General features: G+C 42.6%; 1 protein-coding gene across 4 annotated transcripts in view; it reads left to right on the plus strand.

Moving 5' to 3' along the window:
• tp73 (tumor protein p73) overlaps positions 1 to 22,218 on the plus strand; it is a 241,559-nt gene that overhangs the window by 84,821 nt on the left and 134,520 nt on the right. For all 4 annotated transcript variants that reach the window (XM_043676040.2, XM_087980374.1, XM_087980375.1 and 1 more), the window contains one exon: positions 13,691 to 13,786. In XM_043676040.2, coding sequence (XP_043531975.1) covers positions 13,728 to 13,786 — 59 coding nt within the window. In that variant the 5' untranslated portion in view covers positions 13,691 to 13,727. The remainder of the gene's footprint in view (positions 1 to 13,690; positions 13,787 to 22,218) is intronic.

Below are 22,218 nucleotides of genomic sequence, written 5' to 3' on the forward strand. Positions count from 1 at the left end.
TTCGCAGAAGGAAGACATTTGACCCATCATATTTGGGCTGGCTCTCTGAATTTGCATCATGACTTAGTAACATCTCCTGCCTTCTCCCTGTAAATCTGTACATTAATTCTATTTAAATAAATGTCTCTCTTCCCTCTTAAATGCCTCGTTTGAACATCCTACACTACGTTTTATTTGATACATCACCCTTACTGCTTTTGCAAATCACTTTAAATGTGTTCTCTCATTCTTAATCTTTTACAATTGGGAACAGTTTCTCTCTGTCTATCCTGTCTAGACTGCTTATCATTTTGAAAATCTACATCAAAGTTCATCTTAGCCTTCTCCTCTCCAAGGAGCTGTGTCCCAAATTCTCCAATCTGTCTTCATAACTGAAGCTTCTATCTCTGGAACTGTTGTAATATGATGCAATCTGTCCACCATGTTCACAGTCTTCCTAAAGTGTTGTGAGCAAACTCTATACACAACCCCAGCTGAGGTCAAACTAGTGTCATGTACAAATGCAGCATAACTTGCCTGCTCTTGTCCACTGTGCAGTGGAGTGGGCATACTTCTGAGATTTATGCTGCTTTCCCTTGTGCTCAGTAATAAAGCAATGAGTGTATTCCCAGAGCATGCTAATGTTCAGTGAATAACATCAGCACAGCATTTAAAATCAAGCTAAAGAGATTAGAATTTCTGGATTCATTCTGCAGATGAGTTAATTGTTAAACTATTATAATTGTCCTCAGTGCCATTAGCCCAGGAAAAGCATAAAACATCCAAGATACTCCCTTGAATACATGTTTGTATTATGTACTTTAGGTGAAGACAGAATTGAGTTTGTTTATGAAACTGGTTCATGGTCAAATAAAGTTGTGGAGGCTAGCTCATGAAAGTTTTTTTTAAAGAGGAGGAAGGTAGATTTTTGAAATATCAAGGAGTTGAGGGGAATGATGAGCTGCACAAAAGAGGACTTGAGACTTTGGGCATTTAAGCCATGATCTTGTTGAATGGTGGAGTAGGCTTGAGGGGCTGTGAGCTACTGCTGCTCCTTTTTCCTTTATTTTTTATGGCTTTCTGCTAAGGTGTTGTATCAATTGTTTATTTTTCCAGTTTGTACATACTAGTTTTCATCTTGTCTGAGGGGTAACCGCACAAGTGATTTTGGGATTCTGAACCAAAACGAAGGTTACTGCATTGAATATTTTAAGGCCAATTTAGATAGATTCTTAACTGACAAGGGCACATCCATTTTGGAGTAGATAGGAAAGGAGATGCCAAAATCAGGCCAGCCATAAACCTATTAAATGGTGAAGCAAGCTCAAGGGCTGGAATGGCCTACTCCTGCTTCAAATTCATGTTTGTATGTTTATATCAGAATAGGCTGTCATTCGACTTTTTCACTGTTCTTATAATTTTAATCACTTATTTATTTTATCAGTGAGGCAACATCTTATGAGATACTTCAAAAGACAAATATCTTGACAAATACAGAGATTGGACAAGTCTCTTTTTACAAGGAAAGTAGTGGAGTTGGCAACATTAACAATTTAAGGGCTGAAGGAGTGTGCATTGGCTTCATAGTTTGGAATGGATCAGAGATGTAAAGAACAATTGAATCATTGTGATTGGAGATTACAGTTTTGACAGGGGGCTGGCTATGGATTTATTTATATGCTTCCAATCAAGGTTGATTTGGGCTCAGGTGTGTAGTAATGTTTCATTCATCTGAGTCCCTGGACACCATCATGAACAGATGGATAAGGTAGCAGCAGATTAAGGGTGATATGAACTTTCTGGGCAGGTTTGGGCATGTCCATTTTGGCAAAGATTACACTTTCCCAGAGTTCCAAGAACAACCTGGTAGTCACACACTGAGGCCCTCTGGAGGCCCAAAGCAAAATACTAATATTCAATGACATATTAGTGAGAAGACAGGGCAAATACATAGTGTGTGCAGACTGTCAACAAGCTCTTTAAAGCATTTGTAGGTTTATGTTACAAATCATAAGCAAGTGACAGTGAACTTCTCTGCACAAATTGTAAAATTGATTATAGAGGTCTGTTAAATGTGGTAGTGTAAAATGTGGTGGAATTTGACACAGTTTATGGCAATTTTATTCTGAAGGTCATAGATTCATAATCTACATCGGGGCTCAAGCGCACAATGAGCTGAATCTGTAGTAAAGGGTTCGCAGAATGTTGCATTGCAATAAATTTCATTTGGAGAAGGTATTGAGCCTCAATTGTTCAATCACATAGTTGTTAAATGTTGCATAGCACTCTTTAGAAGGGATAAGGTAGATTCCCCCATTGCCCCAGCAAACATTGATCTCTTAAACAAAATCACTGAAAAAACATTGTTGCATTCTTATTAGTAGAATCTGCCGTGTTCTGCATTTGCCAAGCACTCTAACATCAATTTATCATGTGAAATGCTTTGTGATGTTCACCTTTGGTATTTTGAATGCAAATGGATTCTGGGAAGTCAGCTGTCTGTAAAGTACCTCATTATACTCGTGAGTATGGAAGTAAGAGGGTAGAGCAGGTACATGCCTGGCTGGAGAAATGGTGTAGGCTGGAACGCTTGAGAATCTGGGAACATTGTGACTGCTTCAGAGAGAAGCTGAACATATACAGATTGGATATAGCTCAAAAGAGCCGGGACCAATATCCTTAAATGATCCTTTGCCTTTCGTAAGGATTGAAACTAAGTTGGCAGAGGACACGAAAACCGGGTGTAATATAAGAAAGGAAAAACAGGTGCACAAAGAATAGGAAGACAGATAACACTTAAGTAAAAAAATGGTAAGGTATTATATTCAGTCAGAGTAAGATGGATGCAGTAAGGTCTAAAATCGAATTATAATACATGTATATAGCAGTGTGAAGCAATGCAGGGAAGGCATCATTGTACTGCTGGATGTGTTCTAAATGCCAAAAATTGCGTGGAAAAGGTAAAGGGAATCAAATTTGAAAGGAAACTCTAGTGAAGTTCATAAACTATAGTTAGAATGGGAGACTTCAATTATGTAAATAAACGCTGGGGCACCGATATTGTGAAGGGCAAAGAGGGGAAAGAGTTTCTGAAGTGCATTCATGTGTATTTCAAGACCAGCATGTTTCCAGCCCAGTGGGGAAGGAGGCATTTCTGAATTTGAACCTGAGGAATAAGGTAGGTCTAATGGATCAAGAGTCTGTTGGAGTACATTCAGAATATTGGCAAGGTGAACGGCACTTAAAGCTGAAACTCACGAGCATCAGATCAGATGTATCTGAGGGTAAGGATGGAAGTTATAAGCCATTGGGCATCCCTAATCTTCAACACCTCCTTAGATACAAAAGCTGTACAAAAGGACTGGAAAATTGTATATGCGATTCCCTTGTTGGAAAGTGGGTTTAAGAATAAGACCATCATCTTTTTTTTTCAGTGAATATGGTGCTGAGCTGCTTTCTTGAACCATTGTCGTCCATATCCTGTAGGTTGACCCACAAAGCCCTTAGGGAATTCCAGGACTTTGACTCAGCAACAGTGAAAGAACGGTCATATATTTCCAAGTCAGAATAGTGAATGGCTTGGAGGAAAACTTGCAGGTGATGGTGTTGCCAGGTAACTGCTGCCCTTGTCCTTCTAGGTGGAAGTGGTCGTGGGTTTGGAAGGTGCTGTCTAAGGATCTTTGGTGAATTTCTTGTAGATAGTATACACTGCTGTGACTGAGCATTGGCAGTGAAGGGTGTGGATGATTCTGGATGTGGTGCCAATCAAGTGGGCTGCTTTGTCCTGAATGGTATCAAGTTGTTTGAATGTTTTTGGAGCTGCATGCATCAAGTCAAGTGGAGAGTACTCGCTCGTACTCCTGACTTGTGCCTTGTAGATAGTGGACAAGGGTTTGGGGATTCAGGAAGTGAGTTACTTGCAGTGGTATTTCTAACCTCTGACATGCCCAGTAGCCACTGTATATGATGAGTCCCATTTGAGCTTCTGGTGAATGAAAATCTCCCAGGATGTTGTTAGTGGAAGATTCAGTGATGATAATGCCATTAAATGTCAAGGGTTAAATCATCTCTTATTGGAAATGGTCATTGCCTAACATTTTGTGACTTGAATGTTACTTGCCACTGGTCAATCCAAGACTGGATATTGTACAAATTTGTTGCATTTGAACATAGGCTGTTTCATTATCTGAGAAGTGGTGCTGAACATTGTGCAAACATCACTGAATGTCCTTACTTTTGTCCTTATGAGGGACAGGAGGTCATTGATAAAGCAGCTGAAGTTGATTGGGCATAGATACCAACCTGAGGAACTCTTGCAGAGATGTCATGGAGCTGAGATGACAACCATTTTCCTATGTGCCAGGTATGATTCAACCAGCGAAGAGTTTGCCCTCTGTTTCCCATTGATTCCAGTTTTGGTAGGACTCAAGTCTACACTCAGTTGACAGGGCTAACAGTCTCATATTCCCTCTGGAATTCAGCTCTTTTGTCCAATTTTGAAACAAGACTGTAATGAGATCAGGAACTGATTGGCCTTAGTGAAACCTAAACTGGGCTTTAGTGAGTAGGTTATTGATGAGCCGGTGCTGCTTGAGAGCTTGATGACACCTTCTATCACTTGACTGATAATCAAGAATAGACTGATGGCACAGTAATTGGCTGGGTTGGATTTGTCCTGTTTTTATATGTACGGGACATACTTGGGCAATTTTTCACAGTCAGGTGCCAGTGCTGCAGCTGTACTGGAAGAGCTTGGGTGGAGAAACAGCAAGTTCTGGAGCACAAGTCTTCAGTACTATTGCCAGAATGTTGTCAGGATCTATAGCTTTTGCAGTATTCAGTGCACCTAACTGTTCCTTGATATCATGTAGAGTGAAACAAATTGGCTGATTTCTGTAATGATGGGGACCACTGGAGGAGACCTACATCTACTTAGCAAGATTGTTGTGTTGGGCTTTTTTATCATTGAAGATGGGGATATTTGTGGACTGCAGCGCTTAGATATGATCAGTTAATTGTGGGATCACTTAGCTCTGTTTGTTACTTGCTGTTTGGCATGTAGATAGTCATGTTTGGTAGCTGCATCAGGATGACACCTCATTTTTAGCTATGCCTGAGCTGCTCCTAGCATGCCCTCCTACACTCTCCATTTATCCAAGATTGATCCATTGGCTTGGTGGTAGTGGTTGAATTGGGGATATGCTGGTTTATGAAGTTGCAGATTTGTGCTGGAGTAAAATTCTGCTGCTGTTGGTCCACAATACATCATAGATTCCCAGTCTTGAGTTACAAGGTTTGTTCAAATTCTGTCTCATTTAGGATTATGATAGTGCCACACAACAAAAAAGTAGTGTCTTCTAAATGTGAAGGTAGGACTTTGTCTCTGCAAGAACTCAGTGGATGTGAACATGAACACATACATTTGCACCAGGCAAAGTGGTAAGGATGAGATCAAGTATGTTTTTCTCTTTTATTGGTTCCCTCACCACTTGCTGCAGACCCTTTCAGACCTGACCAGCTCGATGAGTAGTGCTGTTGCAGAAACACAGTTGGCTGGTGGACATTGAAATTCCCAACCCAGAGTACATTTTATGCCCTACGACTGTGTTTCCTCCAGTTATTGTTCAACACGTCAACACGGTTTCCTTACCTATGTTTAACTTGAAACTGTGTTTGACTTAATGGTGTCCAGAGTCAATGCTGAGGACTCCCAGGGAAATTCCTTCCTAACTGTACCACTGTGCCTTCATTTCTACTGGGCCTGACCAATTGTGGGACAAGACATATCCAGGAATAGTGGTGATAGCATCTGGAACTTTGTCTGTCAGGTAGGATTTCGTGCATATGGCTATATCAGGCTGTTGCTTGACCTGTCTGTGAGACAGCTCCTTCATATTTGACTCTAATCCCAAATGTTAGTAAGGAGGACTTTGCAGGGTTGACAAGGCTATTTCTGCCATTGTCTTTTACCATTGTGCCTAGCTGGGTGCCAGATAGTCTGATCAGTTTCATTTCTTTGTTCAAACTTCGTAGTGATTGTTACAACTGTGTGGCTAACTAGGCCATTTCAGAGGGCAGTTGAAAGTCAACCATGTTGCTGTGAGCCTGGAGTTCCTGGTAGGCCAGAGCAGGTGAGGATAGCAGATTTCTTCTCCTGAAGGACATGAGTCTGCAGGCATGTCCATTTCACATTTAACCTGAGAGGGACTTTAAGTCATTCAGGACTACATTGACAATCCCTTGAATCAATGTAGATAAATTATGGAAAGCTTGCAATAATTTAGTAAAGGCAGACAATGTTTAACCAGCATGATTGAGTTATTTTTTATGAAGTAACACCGGGTTCAGAAAGGTAATGTAATGATATAGAGTCATAGAGATGTACAGCATGGAAACAGACCCTTCGGTCCAACCTATCCATGCCGACCAGATATCCCAACCCAATCTAGTCCCACCTGCCAGCACCCAGCCCATATCCCTCCAAACCCTTCCTATTCATATACCCATCCAAATGCCTCTTAAATGTTGCAATTGTACCAAACTCCACCACATCCTCTGGCAGCTCATTCTATACACGTACCACCCTCTGCGTGAAAAAGTTGCCCCTTTGGTCTCTTTTATACCTTTCCCCTCTCACCCTAAATCTATGCCCTCCAGTTCTGGACTTCCCGACCCCAGGGAAAAGACTTTGTCTATTTATCCTATCCATGCCTCTCATAATTTTGTAAACCTCTATAAGGTCACCCCTCAGCCTCCGACGCTCCAGGGAAAACAGCCTCAGCCTGTTTAGCCTCTCCCTGTAGTTCAGATCCTCCAACCTTGGCAATATCCTTGTAAATCTTTTCTGAACCCTTTCAAGTTTCACAACATCTTTCCGATAGGAAGGAAACCAGAATTGCACGCAATATTCCAACAGTGGCCTAACCAATGTCCTGTACAGCCGCAACATGACTTCCCAACTCCTGTACTCAATACTCTGACCAATAAAGGAAAGCATACCAAACACCACCTTCACTATCCTATCTACCTGCGACTCCACTTTCAAGGAGCTATGAACCTGCACTCCAAGGTCTCTTTGTTCAGCAACACTTCCTGGGACCTTACCATTAAGTATATAAATCCTGCTAAGATTTGCTTTCCCAAAATGCAGCATCTCGCATTTATCTGAATTAAACTCCATCTGCCACTTCTTGGCCCATTGGCCCATCTGGTCCAGATCCTGTTGTAATCTGAGGTAACCCTCTTCGCTGTCCACTACACCTCCAATTTTGGTGTTATCTGCAAACTTACTAACTTTACCTCTTATGCTCGCATCCAAATCATTTATGTAAATGACAAAAAGTAGAGAGCCCAGCACCGATCCTTGTGGCACTCCACTGGTCACAGGCCTCCAGTCTGAAAAACAACCCTCTACCACCACCCTCTGTCTTCTACCTTTGAGCCAGTTCTGTATCCAAATGGCTAGTTCTCCCTGTATTCCATGAGATCTAACCTTGCTAATCAGTCTCCCATGGGGAACCTAGTCTAACGCCTTACTGAAGTCCATATAGATCACATCTTCTGCTCTGCCCTCATCAATCCTCTTTTGTTACGACTTCAAAAAACTCAATCAAGTTTGTGAGACATGATTTCCCACGCACAAAGCCATGCTGACTATCCTGAATCAGTCCTTGCCTTTCCAAATACATGTACATCCAGTCCCTCAGGATTCCCTCCAACAACTTGCCTGCCACTGAAGTCAGGCTCACCAGTCTATAGTTCCCTGGCTTGTCTTTACCGCCCTTCTTAAACAGTGGCACCACATTTGCCAACCTCCAGTCTTCCGGCACCTCACCTGTGACTATTGATGATACAAATATCTCAGCAAGAGGCCCAGCAATCACTTCTCTAGCTTCCCACAGAGTTCTCTGGTACAGCTGATCAGGTCTTGGGGATTTATCCACCTTTATGCGTTTCAAGACATCTAGCACTTCCTCTACTGTAATATGGACATTTTTCAAGATGATACCATCTATTTCCCTACATTCTATATCTTCCATGTCCTTTTCCACAGTAAATACTGATGCAAAATATTCATTTAGTATCTCCCCCATTTTCTGTGGCTCCACACAAAGGCTGCCTTGCTGATCTTTGAGGGCCCTATTCTCTCCCTCGTTATCTTTTTGTCCTTAATATATTTGTAAAACCCCTTTGGATTCTCCTTAATTCTGTTTGCCAAAGCTATCTCACGTCCCCATTTTGGCCTCCTGATTTCCCTCTTAAGTATACTCCTACTTTCTTTATACTCTTCTAAGGATTCACTCGATCTATCCTGTCTATACCTGACATATGCTTCCTTCTTTTTCTTAACCAAACCCTCAATTTCTTTAGTCATTCAGCATTCCCTTTGCCTACCTGCCTTCCCTTTCACCTTGACAGGAATATACTTTCACTGGATTCTTGTTATCTCATTTCTGAAGGCTTCCCATTTTCCAGCCATCCCTTTACCTGCGAACATCTGCCTTCAATCAGCTTTCGAAAGTTCTTGCCTAACACCATCAAAATTGGCCTTTCTCTAATTTAGGACTTTGACTTTTAGATCTGGTCTATCCTTTTCCATCACTATTTTAAAATTTACTAATTTTAGAATTATGGTTGCTGGCCCCAAATGCTCCCCCACTGACACCTCAGTCACCTGTCCTGCCTTATTTCCCAAGAATAGGTCAAGTTTTGCAACTTCTCTAGTAGGTACATCCACATACTGAATCAGAAAATTGTCTTGTACACACTTAAGAAATTCCTCTCCATCTAAACCTTTAACACTATGGCAGTCCCAGTCGATGTTTGGAAAGTTAAAATCCCTTACCATAACTACCCTATCATTCTTACAGATAGCTGAACTCTCCTTACAAGTTTGTTTCTCAATTTCCCTCTGACTATTGGGGGGTCTATAATACAATCCCAATAAGTTGATCATCCCTTTCTTATTTCTCAGTTCCACCCAAATAATTTCCCTGGATGTATTTCTGGGAATATCCTCCCTCAGCACAGCTGTAATGCTATCCCTTATCAAAAATGCCACTCCCCCACCTCTTGCCTCCCTTTTTATATCCTTCCTGTAGCATTTACATTCTGGTACATTAAGCTGCCAGTCCTGCCCATCCCTGAGCCATGTTTCCGTAATTGCTATGATATCCCAGTCCCATGTTCCTAACCATGCCCTGAGTTCATCTGCCTTCCCTGTTAGGCACCTTGCATTGAAATAAATGCAGTTTAATTTATTAGCCCTATCTTGTCCCTGCCTGCCCTGACTGTTTGACTCACTTCTGTTCTCAGCTGTACCCGTCTCAGATCGATCTCTTTCCTCACTATCTCCCTGGGTCCCACCCCGCCACCTTAGTAGTTTAAATCCTCCCAAGCAGTTCCAGCAAATTTCCCTGCCAGTATATTAGTCCCCTTCCAATTTAGGTGCAATCCGTCCTTCTTGTACAGGTCACTTCTACCCCAAAAAGAGATTCCAATGATCCAAAAATGTGAATCCTTCTCCCATACACCAGCTCCTCAGCCATGCATTCATCTGCTCTATCCTCCTATTCCTGCCCTCACTAGCTCGTAGCACTGGGAGTAATCCAGATATTATTACCCTTGAGGACCTCCTTTTTAAATTTCTGCCTAACTTTCTGTAATCTCCCTTCAGAGTCTCAACCTTTTCCTTTCCAATGTCGTTGGTTCCAATGTGGACAATGACCTCCTGCTGGCTCCTCTCCCCCGTGAGAACATTCTGCACCCTCTCTGAGACCTCCTTGATCCTAGTACCAGGTAAACAACACACCATTCTGCTTTTTCTCTACTGGCCACAAAAACGTCTGTCTGTACTTCTGACTACAGAATCCCCTAACATAATTGATCTCTTGGAAGCTGATGTATCCCTCGTTGCATTAGAGCCAGTCTCAATGCCAGAATCTTGGCTGTTCGTGCTACGTTCCCCTGAGAATTCATCACCCTTTACATTTTCCAAAACAGCATACCTGTTTGAAATAGGTATATCCATGAAAGACTCCTGCCCTACGTGCCGACCTCTCTTACCCTTCCTGGAGTTAACCCATCTATGTGACTGTATCTGAGACTTTCCCTCCTTCCTTTTACTGCCATCCATCACATACTGTTGCTGTTCCAAATTCCTCATCGCTTCTATCTGTCTCTCCAACTGATCCACTCGATCTGATGAGATTCGCATCCAACAGCATTTATGGCAGATATAATCTGCAGTAACCCTTAAACTCTCATTAAACTCCCACATCTGACAAGAAGTACATATCACTGCAAAGGCCATTTTTGCTCCTTCACAATCTAAAGACCCAGAAAATAACACCATCTTATTCCTCTACAAACACTGCCCAAGGTTAAATTAATAGCTATGGCTTATATTTTAACTTTAATCAAGAGACTTCTCTCCAAAAACACATAATCAAGAAAGAATCCACTATACTCACTACTGCAGCCTTTCTCTTGGACAGACTTAAAACAACAATTAACTTATCTGACTCTGTGCTGTGAACTTCTCCCAACAGTTCCTCCAAGATTAGTTGTGAATTTTCTCTCTCTTCCTCTCCCTCTGTCTCTCTCCCTCTCCCTCTGTCCTTCTCCCCCTCACTCTCCCCTGCACTGTCCTCCCCATGACATCATATACATGGACTTCCAAAGCAACACCAAAATATGTTTATTATATATATTTATTTATTTATTTATTTAATGAAACATTCTAAAGTGTTTAAAGGAGTATTAAAAACAAGGTGTGACACCAAGCCACATGAGACACTAGGTCAGGTGACCAAATTCTAGATCAATAGCTATACAACTCTATGATTCTGTAACAAGGTAAATTTTAAGAAGTATCTGAAAGGAGGAAAGTGAGGCAGAGAGGCAACAAGGTGCAGGAAGGGAATTGCAGAGTCTGGGGGACTGAAGACTTGGCTATCACTAATGAAACAATTATAATTGTAGAAGAGACTGGATTAAGAAGATCACAGATCTCTTGGACGACTATAGGGTTGAAGGACCTTTCTCAGGTATGAAGGGCAAAGGCCATGGACTGTCTTGAAAATGTGGGATATATGTTAAAATCCCCTTGTTGCATGACCAGGAGCTAATGTAGGTCATCAAGCATGGGTGATGGGGGAACAAGATTTGCTGTGAGTTATGATGTGGGCAGCAGAGTTTTGGGCGATGTTATTTTTATTATAGAATAAAGGAGACTGGGTGTATTGAAATAATCAAGTTTAAAGTTGAACCGGCCAGGCAGCATCTGAGGGGCAGGAGAATCGACGGTTCAAGCATGAGCTCTTCACCAGGAAGAACTCGTGCTCAAAACATTGACTCTCCTGCTCCTCGGATGCTGCCTGACCGGCTATGCTTTTCCAGCACCACAATTTTTGACTTGATCTCCAGCATCTGCAGTCCTCACTTTCTCCAAGTCTAAAGTTAAGGAAAGCATGAATGAGGTTTTGAGCAACAGATAAACTGAGAGAGGGGCAAATTTGAACAATGTTATGTAGGTTACAATAGACAGGTTTAATGATGATGAGAATATGTGGTTGTAATGAGAATATGTGGCTAGTCTTTGGATCAGTAGTGTCATAAATATAGACAGGATTAGTGGTGCTGGGAGAGCACAGCAGTTCAGGCAGCATCCAAGGAGCTTCGGAATCGACGTTTCGGGCAAAAGTCCTTCATCAGGAATAAAGCTGATGAAGGGCTTTTGCCCGAAACGTCGATTCCGAAGCTCCTTGGATGCTGCCTGAACATCTGTGCTCTTCCAGCACCACTAATCCAGAATCTGGTTTCCAGCATCAGCAGTCATTGTTTTTACCTTATAAATATAGACAGACTGATTTAATCTCAAATACAGCTGGGAGTAGAATTTGGAGCAGGACCAACTACAATTGTGTCGGTCTTCCCAATATTTAATTGGTGGACATTTCTGCTCTGTCCAGTACGCGATGTCCGATAAGCTATATCATTAAAGGTGTTTGATAAAGTGACAAATAACAGAATTTCCAGCAAAATTGAGGCCCATAAAATGAAAGGGAAAATGACAGCAAATTGCAAAATTGGGCAAGTGACAGGATTGGAGTGCTGTGGTAAATGTTTATTTTGTAAACTTGAGAAATGTATCTATTGGGCTTCATCAAGGTTCAGTTGGACCTCCTGATTTTCTTAATCTATATCAATTAATTTGGTCTGAGTTTACAGATGCAACTGCAACATTTGCAGATGACTGAAAACTAGGACATAATGTGAATTGTGAGAAGGATAGGGATGGACTTCAAAGAAACATCGACTTGTGGAAAGGGCAGGCATGTCTCATGAAAGTTGCTGCAGCAACAAGTTATATGTTATGTTAGAAAGAGTGAAGAGGAGCCAAAAAAAGAAACTATTGTAAAGGTGGCATAGTAGCAAAAGAATTATATGTACAGAAATTGCTGAACGTGGCAGACATGTTGAGAAAGTAATTAATAAGGCTAAGGCATAAGGGATCCTTAGCTTTATGAAATAGCTTTAGGACTGGGTTGAGGTGGAACTTCTTCACCAAAAGGTTGTGAGTCTGTGGAATTCCCTGCCCAGGTAAGTAGTTGAGGCTACTTTGTTGAATGCTTTTAAGACAAAGATAGATTTTCGAATAGTAAGGGAATTAAGGGTTATGTTGAGCTGGCGGGTAAGTGGAGTTGAGTCCACAAAAAGATCAGCCATGATCTTATTGAATGGCAGAGAAGGCTCAATGGACGAGTTGGCCTACTTTTATGTCAATATCAATCCAGTTGAGATCAGCTTACTCAGCAAAGACTGTGGCATTCGCTATCCTGTGAGGCTAAGTTTAGTGCCATGCATTCACTTTTATAAATGGGAGCATCAAGATGATTTTATCAATTGGAGCTTTTTTAGATCAATCTACAAGTTTTAGCAAATGAAAGGACACAGCATTAAAACAACTGAATAATGTCTGAGAGCCAACTGCAATATTAAGTGTAGCACAAAGTGCAGTGTGCAGGAGACAAAGCAATTATTACTAAGATCAGTCCTCAAATAATTCATAACTTAGGAAACTTTCATCTCACCTCTGTATATGCATGCAAACTATCACCAATGTGCGCACTCTGTTTTTTGACAGAACCATGATCAGACATCAGGCAAGGTCTAACATTAATTGGGTTCATATTAATTATGTGCACTGAATGTTGTTTTTAATAAATCATATGGATATTAATGAGTCTTTGAGTCTGGAAAATGATATCTTCACTTGTTTAAGAGATTTCCACAGTAAACTGGACCAATCTTATATTCAAAAGAAGGACACCTTTGAGAAAAGGTTGAAGTATCAATATTTTCCTGTTGCATTGATACCAAAGATCTTTAATAACATGAATTAGTAAAAATATATATCTAATTTCTTGTAATTAATTATATCCCCAAATGTAAACTTGTCTATTTGATTAGCTAGTTCTTCTCGATTGTCATAAATGATTCCAACATATGGCTGGAGAATATCGCTTGGATAAAGTTGAAGAGATAGTGGAAGGGTTTGGAAAGAGAATCTTGAAGCTGATGTGCTGAACAGGCACACAAATTGGATTATAATAATCATTTCATTTAATAACACATGTCAAAATAATCAAAAATATGTCCATCATTCATGATGTAACTGTTTGTTTATAACTGTTTACTTTGATCACAGAATACTTCACCCATCATTGGACCATCCCATAGCCAAGATGTCCCAATCTTCACCAGCAGATGAAGGCCCTACATTTGAACATCTCTGGAGCAGTTTGTAAGTCTGCAACTCTGTTTCTTTCTGTAAATGGGGAGTGTGGTGTCTAACCCCACAAATCAGGCAAGTTTCGGTCCAGTTGGGAGGATTAAAGTTCAGTTCGGAATCCTGACATTGCATCTCTGCTTCACGTTTTAATGGAAGCCATAATGTGGAGGTGGTGCCAGTATTGGACTGGTGTGGACAACATCAGAAGTCGCATGACATCAGGTTGCAGTCCAACAGGTTTATTTGAAATCACAAGCTTTTAGAACGCTACTCCTTTGTCAGGTGAAGTGGGGCACATGTAAGTTGGGCAGCTGGCTTACTCTAAGGAAGTGGGTTGGCCATTTGAATATTATAATGGGTGGAATCCTACAGTGGCTAAAGCAACATGGGCTATGGAGAGATATGTGACAAAATTGGACAAGAAATCTGGGAAGGAGTATCTCAACATCATGAGCATCTTGCTGCATCATTTCTGCTCTTTCTGAGCAACCAGGCAAATTTCGCACTAGTCAGCAGCAAGATGCCAATTAAGGGGGATTATAAACTTGCTAAATGCCTTATTAGAATGCAACTCACTAATACTCAGCTTCCCATTTTCCCAAACATGTCAAACAAGCTAAAGTTGAAGATTCCCAAAATAGAGGTGAGTGAGGAGCTGGTGATTTCAGCTCGCTAAGGATGCAAGAACCCTTCCTGCTGCTCAGCACCAAACAGCATCTTAGGATATGATCCATGGCTACCAGCTGCACACACCCCCTGCCCACAGACATTGGCATTTGACATTTGCCAACCACTCCCAAACATCATTACACTTTCCTGATCCAGTTATAGGCTGCTTCGGAAGAACAGGCCTCCTTTGCAGGGCACACTGGCAACCAGCATTAAAAAGCAGGGACGCTTTGCATGCAGAGACAGGCACGCAGCTCACCGTTTCAACCAATCTCCATCTTAGCAGCTTGTCTCCTTCGGTGTTCTCTCAGCATGCCATGCCTGTTAGTGCCTTGGCCCTTCAGCCAGAGTCAAAAGCTATTAGTGCTGCCACACTAATGTGCTCTTTTACACTGATTGGACTGCTTCTAATGCTTGCCAGAAGGGACCTGTTACCCGGTTGGAAATCTAGTTGTGTGGTATACTGAGTCGTCATCAATCTAACGCCTGCAGCATGTGCCAGCTGTCTGTATCAAACAAATTATAAATTTATTCAATTGAATGGCCATAAAAGAAATAGGTTGGGGCCAGTCCTCAGTCCAGTCATGGGGGGATGGGGTGGGGGGGTGTTTTTGGTACTTCAGTCAGGGACACAACAGGGGCTTGGCCACAATCATTTGTTGGTTAGAATTGCTCACAGTCAGGGTAATCTGTGTGACTGCAGTCCATGATAGCAACAGTTTGTTCTGTAGGGTCAGTATCTGCACTCAGGGAAATGACATACCATCAGAGTGGATGAAAAGTTGAGCTGCTAAAAGCACAGGAAGTCAAGCAGTATGAGAGGAGGAGGGGAATCGAAGTTTCTGGACAGAACCTCTCATCAGGACTGATTAATGTTGACTGCCCCTCTTCTCTGATGCTGCTTGACCTGCTATGCTTTTTCAGCTCAACTCTTTATCCAATCTGACTTTCCAGCATCTGCAGTCTCACTATCTCCTAATGACATACCATCAGTTGGGGAGCTGCAAAGACAGTGGTCAGGACTCTGTCTAAAGGCCATTCATCAAATTGGTTAAGGTCTCTGGGTGAATACAGTCATAGAGTCATAGGTAGGGTCAGAGTGTCATACAGCATAGGACAGGCCCTTCAGCCCACCATGTCTATGCTGATCAACAAACGCCAAACTACACTAATCCCATTTACCAACACTTGGTCCATTGCCTACTGTGTCCTGGCATTTTAAATGCTTACCCAGATGCTTTCTAAATGATGCAAGAGTATCTGCCTCCACTACCCTCTGGGGCAATGCATTCCATATTTCTCCTACCCTCTGGGTGAAAAGATACTTCCTCAGATCTCCTCTAGGCCACTTAATCCTCACATTAAACCTATTCCATATTTCTCCTACCCTCTGGGTGAAAAGATACTTCCTCAGATCTCCTCTAGGCCACTTAATCCTCACATTAAACCTATTCGGCTGATCTTAGGCAAGTCTGCCATGGGGAAAAAGATTCTCATGATCTATCCTATCAATGCCTCTCTAATATAGTGCATCAATAAGATTCCGCCCCCAGCCTCCTCTGTTCCCAAAGAAAACAAACCCAACCTATCCAGTTTCTTCTCATAACTGACACCTTTTTTTAATCCCAGGCAATATCCTGGTAAATCGCCTCTGCATCTTCCCCAGTGCAACTAGTATCAGCTACATACTTAATAATTAGACTTTCTACATTCACATTCAAGTCATGAAGTACATAACAAAAAGCAAAGGTCCTAGAGCCAATCCCTTTGGTAACCACTGGCTGGTCACAGGCTTTCAATCACACAGCAACCCTCCACCATCATCCTTTGCCCTATTTGAAAGCCAGTTTTGGATCCAGATTGCCAACTTGCTCTGGATTCCATGGGCTGTTAACTTTTGGACCAGCCTTCCATAGGAGACCTTGTCAAAAGCCTTACTGAAGTCCATGTAAACCACATCCACATGATCATGTTTAATGGCAGAGCAGGCACAGAGGGCTGAATTGTCTAGTTCTGCTCATCATTATTACGTTCAATCAGATCAGATCAGATTCAGATTCTCTACAGTGTGGAAACAGGGCCTTCGGCCCAACAAATCCAAACCGCCCCTCCGAAGAGTAACCCATCCAAACCCATTCCCCTACCCTATATTTACCCCTGATTAACACACCTAACACTGTGGGCAGTTTAGCATGGGCCAATTCACCTGCTCTGCACATTTTTGGATTGTGGGAGGAAACCGGAGCACCCAGAGGAAACCCACGCAGACACAGGGAGAATGTGCAAACTCCACACAGGTAGGTGGGAATCGAACCCAGGTCCCTGGTGCTGTGAGGCAGCAATGCTAACTACTGAGCCACCATGCCGCTCCAAGACTCCTATTTATTCTTGGTTGTCCATTCATTGATCATTAAGGAAGCTGAAATGGGGGCCTGTATAGACAGTTGGGGAAACACTGCCAAAAGAGCTAGTGGCATCCAGGTTGGGGGAGGGAAAGAAACAGAGGGATTTGTGGTGGTGGATCAATGATAGTGATGTGAGTGAACTCGAGGTGTGAGGGAGCACGAAGAACAGCATCAGAGGACATGGTAGATGATGGCAGGAGTTATTCACAGTGGCCACCACTGTGGCCTCTAGGAGACAATGGGGGTGTGCATGGAGGACATTTGGAGGCAAAGTTCAATATAGTGTGTCTGTACATTGGGGCCATGGGTGCAAATGTGCTTTCAGGGTAGAGTGGATTAAAAGGGAATATGGGGTGGGGTTATCTATTTACAAGGCAGAGCCTGGTGCTGACGGTGTCACAGCAAGTTGAATTCCTCACCATTACTTTTCATTCTCAAGATGCAAAGTGCCACAGGAAAATAGTTTGAACAACGTCAAGGGAGGATGGAGTCAGTGTCGCTGTGGCAGGCCAAAATGTTGGATCCACATCTACTGGCTGCTAGGACATTGCAGGTCCAAAAACAAGCCTGCCATTGGAAATCAGCTACATTTCATTAGCAATTATTTCTTCAATTCTTTACAATGCATGCAGAATGAACATGCTTAGGCATCAAATGCAAGTCAAACGTGGATTGCACCATACCACTAACACGTGGAAATCAAACATTGTCATTGCAGTGATGCAGGAGTTATCAGAATTAACCTAAAAGGAGGAAATTTCTGGTCAAAAGTATTTCATCACTTGTGTAAATTCCAAGGGTAGTAAGGGTAGTGAGTGTTGGAGGGAACACCACTCCATCATATCTCATTAATATGACCACAGACTGTAATGAATGTGGTGACAAGTTTTATAATTGATTATGGTTCTGGGATGGGGAGTGTAGAAATTGACCTTTGCGAGAGTAGTCAAAATGAAATGAGAAGAAAAAAATATGTAATTACCCTTGATGGAAAAAGTCAATCCATCAGGTTTATCACCTAATGATTAGAAAGGTCACTGGTTTTAAAGTTTCTGTATCTGAATAAATGTGTGTTTGGATTAGTTTCTAATTCAACAGTAATGGGCTAAATTGTAACTCTAAAAGGCTGGAGTCCTTTGAAAGATACCCAGTGAATCAGATCTAATAATGTGGACTACTTATCAGCTAAACGTAGAATCTGATCATAGAATTGTGCTGTGTTGGATGACATAAAAGTAACAATAGCTGAGTAAGCAATAACTGAGATCAAAGTTCATTACAATCAAGGGATAAGCCTATTTCTGACAGAAACAAGCAAGTCTTAATGAGCAAAAAATCAAACCAGGTCTGGTGATCACATACATTTATGATGCTTGCCAATGACCAAACTGATCAGTTACTGGAGTCTGGATAATATCAAGGGTTGAACACCTTCCTATACTTGTGTGTAAGGAAAGTGTTTATAAGATAGATTGCCTCAGAGTGCAGTCAGAGGAGATTGTCTGATCAACGGTTGGAAGTTGAGATGGAACTTGCTGATCACCTCTTTTAGTCTGATCTCGAGATAAGCCCACAAATTGTGATTGCAAGCATTGTATGGATAAAATATTTGCAGTAATTTTGTAGTGTACTTTGCTTTAAGAAAGAGGAATCATCCTGTTCTTCGAATGTCCTTGAATTCTTGATATCCAGAATAAACACGACAGACCAGGAAATGTACAAATAAAAGTCTACAAACAGGATCAGAACACAGGAGGCACCCCGTTTTTGATATAAGTTGGTGCACATGCGTTGACTGGGGCCATGATGATTCAGACAATAGGGCTGCTGAAGCAGTGAATCTGCAGTTTAAACAATCTGAGTTGGAGTCCCCTCTATTGTAGTCCAAACACAGTGTGCTACCCCGCTTTGGCTTGCTGCGCTCTGCACAATTCAAATAGGCGATAAGGCAGACTGATCCATACTGAGGGGAGTGGGGTCTGTCATCTCAGAAGGACAAAGTTTTTTTTTATTTCAAAAATATACTTTATTTATGAAATTATTTGGATCTCTATACAATTGGTCATGCCATTTTTATGCACACATTATATTGCTTTCGATACAGATATCGAAATTTATTTTTCCTGTATACAAGTCTGTACATTTTACTATCCAGCTCTTCTGCTGAGGCGTCAGCAGAGCCCAAATGACTGGGTGGGCCCCCTGTTCTTCTTAGGCAGGCAGATGTTACACGGTGGTCTTTCCCCACTGCGCCTTGACGGCAGCTGCCCCAAGCTTCAGCGTGTCCCTCAACACGTAGTCCTGGACCTTGGAATGTGCCAGTCTGCAACACTCAGTCGGGGTCAACTCCTTCAGCTGGAAGATCAACAGGTTTCGATCCGCCCAAAGAGCATCTTTCACCGAGTTGATGATACTCCAGGCACAGTTGATGTTTGTCTCGGTGTGCGTCCGGGGAACAGACCCTAGAGCACGGAGTCCCGCATCACGGCACTGCTCGGGACGAACCTCGACAAACACCACTGCATTCCTCTCCAGACTTCTTCTGCATAGGCACATTCCAGAAGGAGGTGTGTGACAGTCTCGTCCCCCCTGCAGCCGCTTTGAGGGCAGCATGCGGTGCGGCTGAGAGTCCGGGTGTGCATAAAGGATCTCACAGGCTGAGCCCTTCTCACCACCAGCCAAGCCATGTCTTGGTGCTTGTTGGCAAGTTCTGGCGATGAGCATTCTGCCAAATGACTTTGAAAGTCTGCTCAGGGAACCGCTCGATAGGATCCGCCCTCTCTTTTTCCCGAAGGGTCTCAAGGACACTACGTGCTGACCATTTCCTGATGGACTTGTGGTCAAAGGTGTTTTTCTTCATAAATTTTTCCACGAAGGAGAGGTGATACGGAACGGTCCAACTACTTGGAGCATTCCGTGGCAGTGAGGCCAGGCCCATCCTTCGCAACATCGGGGACAGGTCGAACCTCAGTGACACTTGGTGTTTGCGTACTGGGGATCCACGCACAGCTTGCTGCAGCCACACACAAAGGTGGCTATCAGGGTGAGGGTGGCATCGGGTGTATTTTTCCCCCGTTGCCCAGATCTATATACATTGAGTCCCTTCGGACCCAGTCCATCTTTGATCTCCATATAAAATGGAAGATGGCCTGGGTGACTGCATTGGCACAGGTTCTGGGAATAGGCCAGACCTTTGCCACGTATAACAGCAATGACAGTGCCTCACACCTGATGACCAGGTTTTTTCCCGCGATGGAGAGTGACCGAAGCTTCCATCTGCCTCACTTTGCTGATATGGTTCTCCCAAGACTTGGCACATGCCCCAGTTTCTCTCCCCACCCCCCCCCCCCCCTCCACCTCCGAACCAAATACCCAACACCTTCAGGCGGTCGGTCCTGATGGTGTAGGGGATCGAGGATTGGTCGGCCCAGTTCCCGAAGAGCATGGCCTCGCTCTTGCCTCGGTTTCGAACTGGTCACATATGCACATGAGTCTGTGCATGGACAGCGGATCCGAGCAGAAAACAGCGACGTCATCCATGTACAGGGAGGCCTTAACTTGTAGGCTACCGCTGCCAGGAATAGTCACCCCTTTCAGGCTCGCATTATTCCTAATGGACTCGGAAAATGGCTCTATGCAGCACACAAACAAGGCGGGAGAGAGAGGGCAGCCCTGCTTGACTCCAGATCTGACTGGGAAGTTATCTGATTCCCACCCATTGATTGAGACTGCACTGACAATGTTGGTGTAGAGCAGTCTGATCCAATTGCAGATTCCCTCCCCAAAGCCCATTTTGGAGAGAACATCTCTCATATACGTGTGTGATATCCTGTCAAAGGCTTTCTCCTGGTCCAGACTGATGAGGCAAGTGTCCAACCCTCTGTCCTGCATGTAGGCGATTATATCCCTGAGAAGTGAGAGACTCTCGGCGATCTTCCTGCCCGGTACAGCACAGGTTTGGTCAGGGTGAATCACTGACCCCAGAGCAGACCTGACCCGGTTGGCGATTAACCTTTGACAAAATTTTGTAATCCGCATTCAATAGTGAGATTGGTCTCCAATTTCTGAGTTCCTCCCTCTCCCCCTTCTGCTTGTAGATGAGGGTGATTGATGCTTTTCCTCATGGATTCACTCATGGTACCTGCCAGAAGCATACTGACATACACCTCCAGCAGATCCTGGCCAATCAAGTGCCACAGTGCAGAATAGAGATTGAGCTAAAGGAAGCTTTCTTTGTTCATGACAGAGTTTAACAGCATGGGGTGCAATAAGCCAGATAGGATCAGATTGACACCCAGTTTCAGTAGATGTGAGTTGGGTTCAGAAGACTATAATGAACTGTGAAGTACTTATTATTCATGAAGCAGGCATTTGGTTTGCATTATAGGGCAAACTGCAGCCTCTATTTGTATCATTTGTGTTCATGTTTGGTTGCTGTCAATAACTGTTTGTTTATGTTTGGAATTGTCTGATTGCTTGCCTGTATATGATGATCCCCTCCTGGACAATGACAAATTTGGGTGAGCAGTGGACATTAGAGATGGAGTATCTGAGACTTTGAGAGGGAGTTTAGATGTGATGTAGCTAAGGACAGGTAAACTATTTAGCCTGCGAGTTAAATAGCATCTAGAATTAGAGTCGTATATGTGAGCGAATGTTAGCCCTGCTATGTGCCATGAGCAGTGTGGATATGTAGCTGTTGTGCCATTTTGTTGCCATTAAAGGGTAACACCAGATTGCCACCACTTGTTGAATTGAACAGCAGCTTTTTAAAAATGATGTGGATGCAAGGAATGCTGTTCTTTCAGTGGATATTTGGTGAGTGGTGAATTGTTCCAGGAATGGCATGTGGTAAAATGAGGATAGAATCGGATATGACAAATGCTAATGGGGCTTAGTAGGTTGTTAATAAGGTGTATTTTGTAAGGTAAATATTCCCTGCTACTACTGTCTTTCCCATCCCAGATGGCATTAGGTAGGTTAAAAAAGTTCTTGTTTAAAACTGACTCCTAGGCTCTAATGCAGTTCTCAATTTTTTTTTCTGCAGAATATTATTACCTAATAGTTATTGAAGATGATTTTGATGATTTTAAAAAAGCACAAAATTAGACTATCAGCGTCAAAGGACTTGACTTACCAGATCAGGATTACTCATGGTATTTTTGACCTTCAATGTGTTTCATTCTTACACTGTTTCTATGAAGGTTTTCATTTCACAGTATTTAATGCAAAATGCATTAAATATTTTTAAAATGTCTTCAATCCTAAATCAATTAAATGATTCTTCAGCTGCTATCTATCAAATGAGAATGAATAAAGTTGGCAAATCTGAGCTTGATGTCAATTTCATTTCGTAAACAGTGGAATTTT

This window comes from Chiloscyllium plagiosum, unplaced genomic scaffold (assembly GCF_037043375.1).
Source record: "Chiloscyllium plagiosum isolate Xiang-an unplaced genomic scaffold, Cpla_swu_hap1 HiC_scaffold_37, whole genome shotgun sequence".
NCBI classification, from domain to species: domain Eukaryota; kingdom Metazoa; phylum Chordata; class Chondrichthyes; order Orectolobiformes; family Hemiscylliidae; genus Chiloscyllium; species Chiloscyllium plagiosum.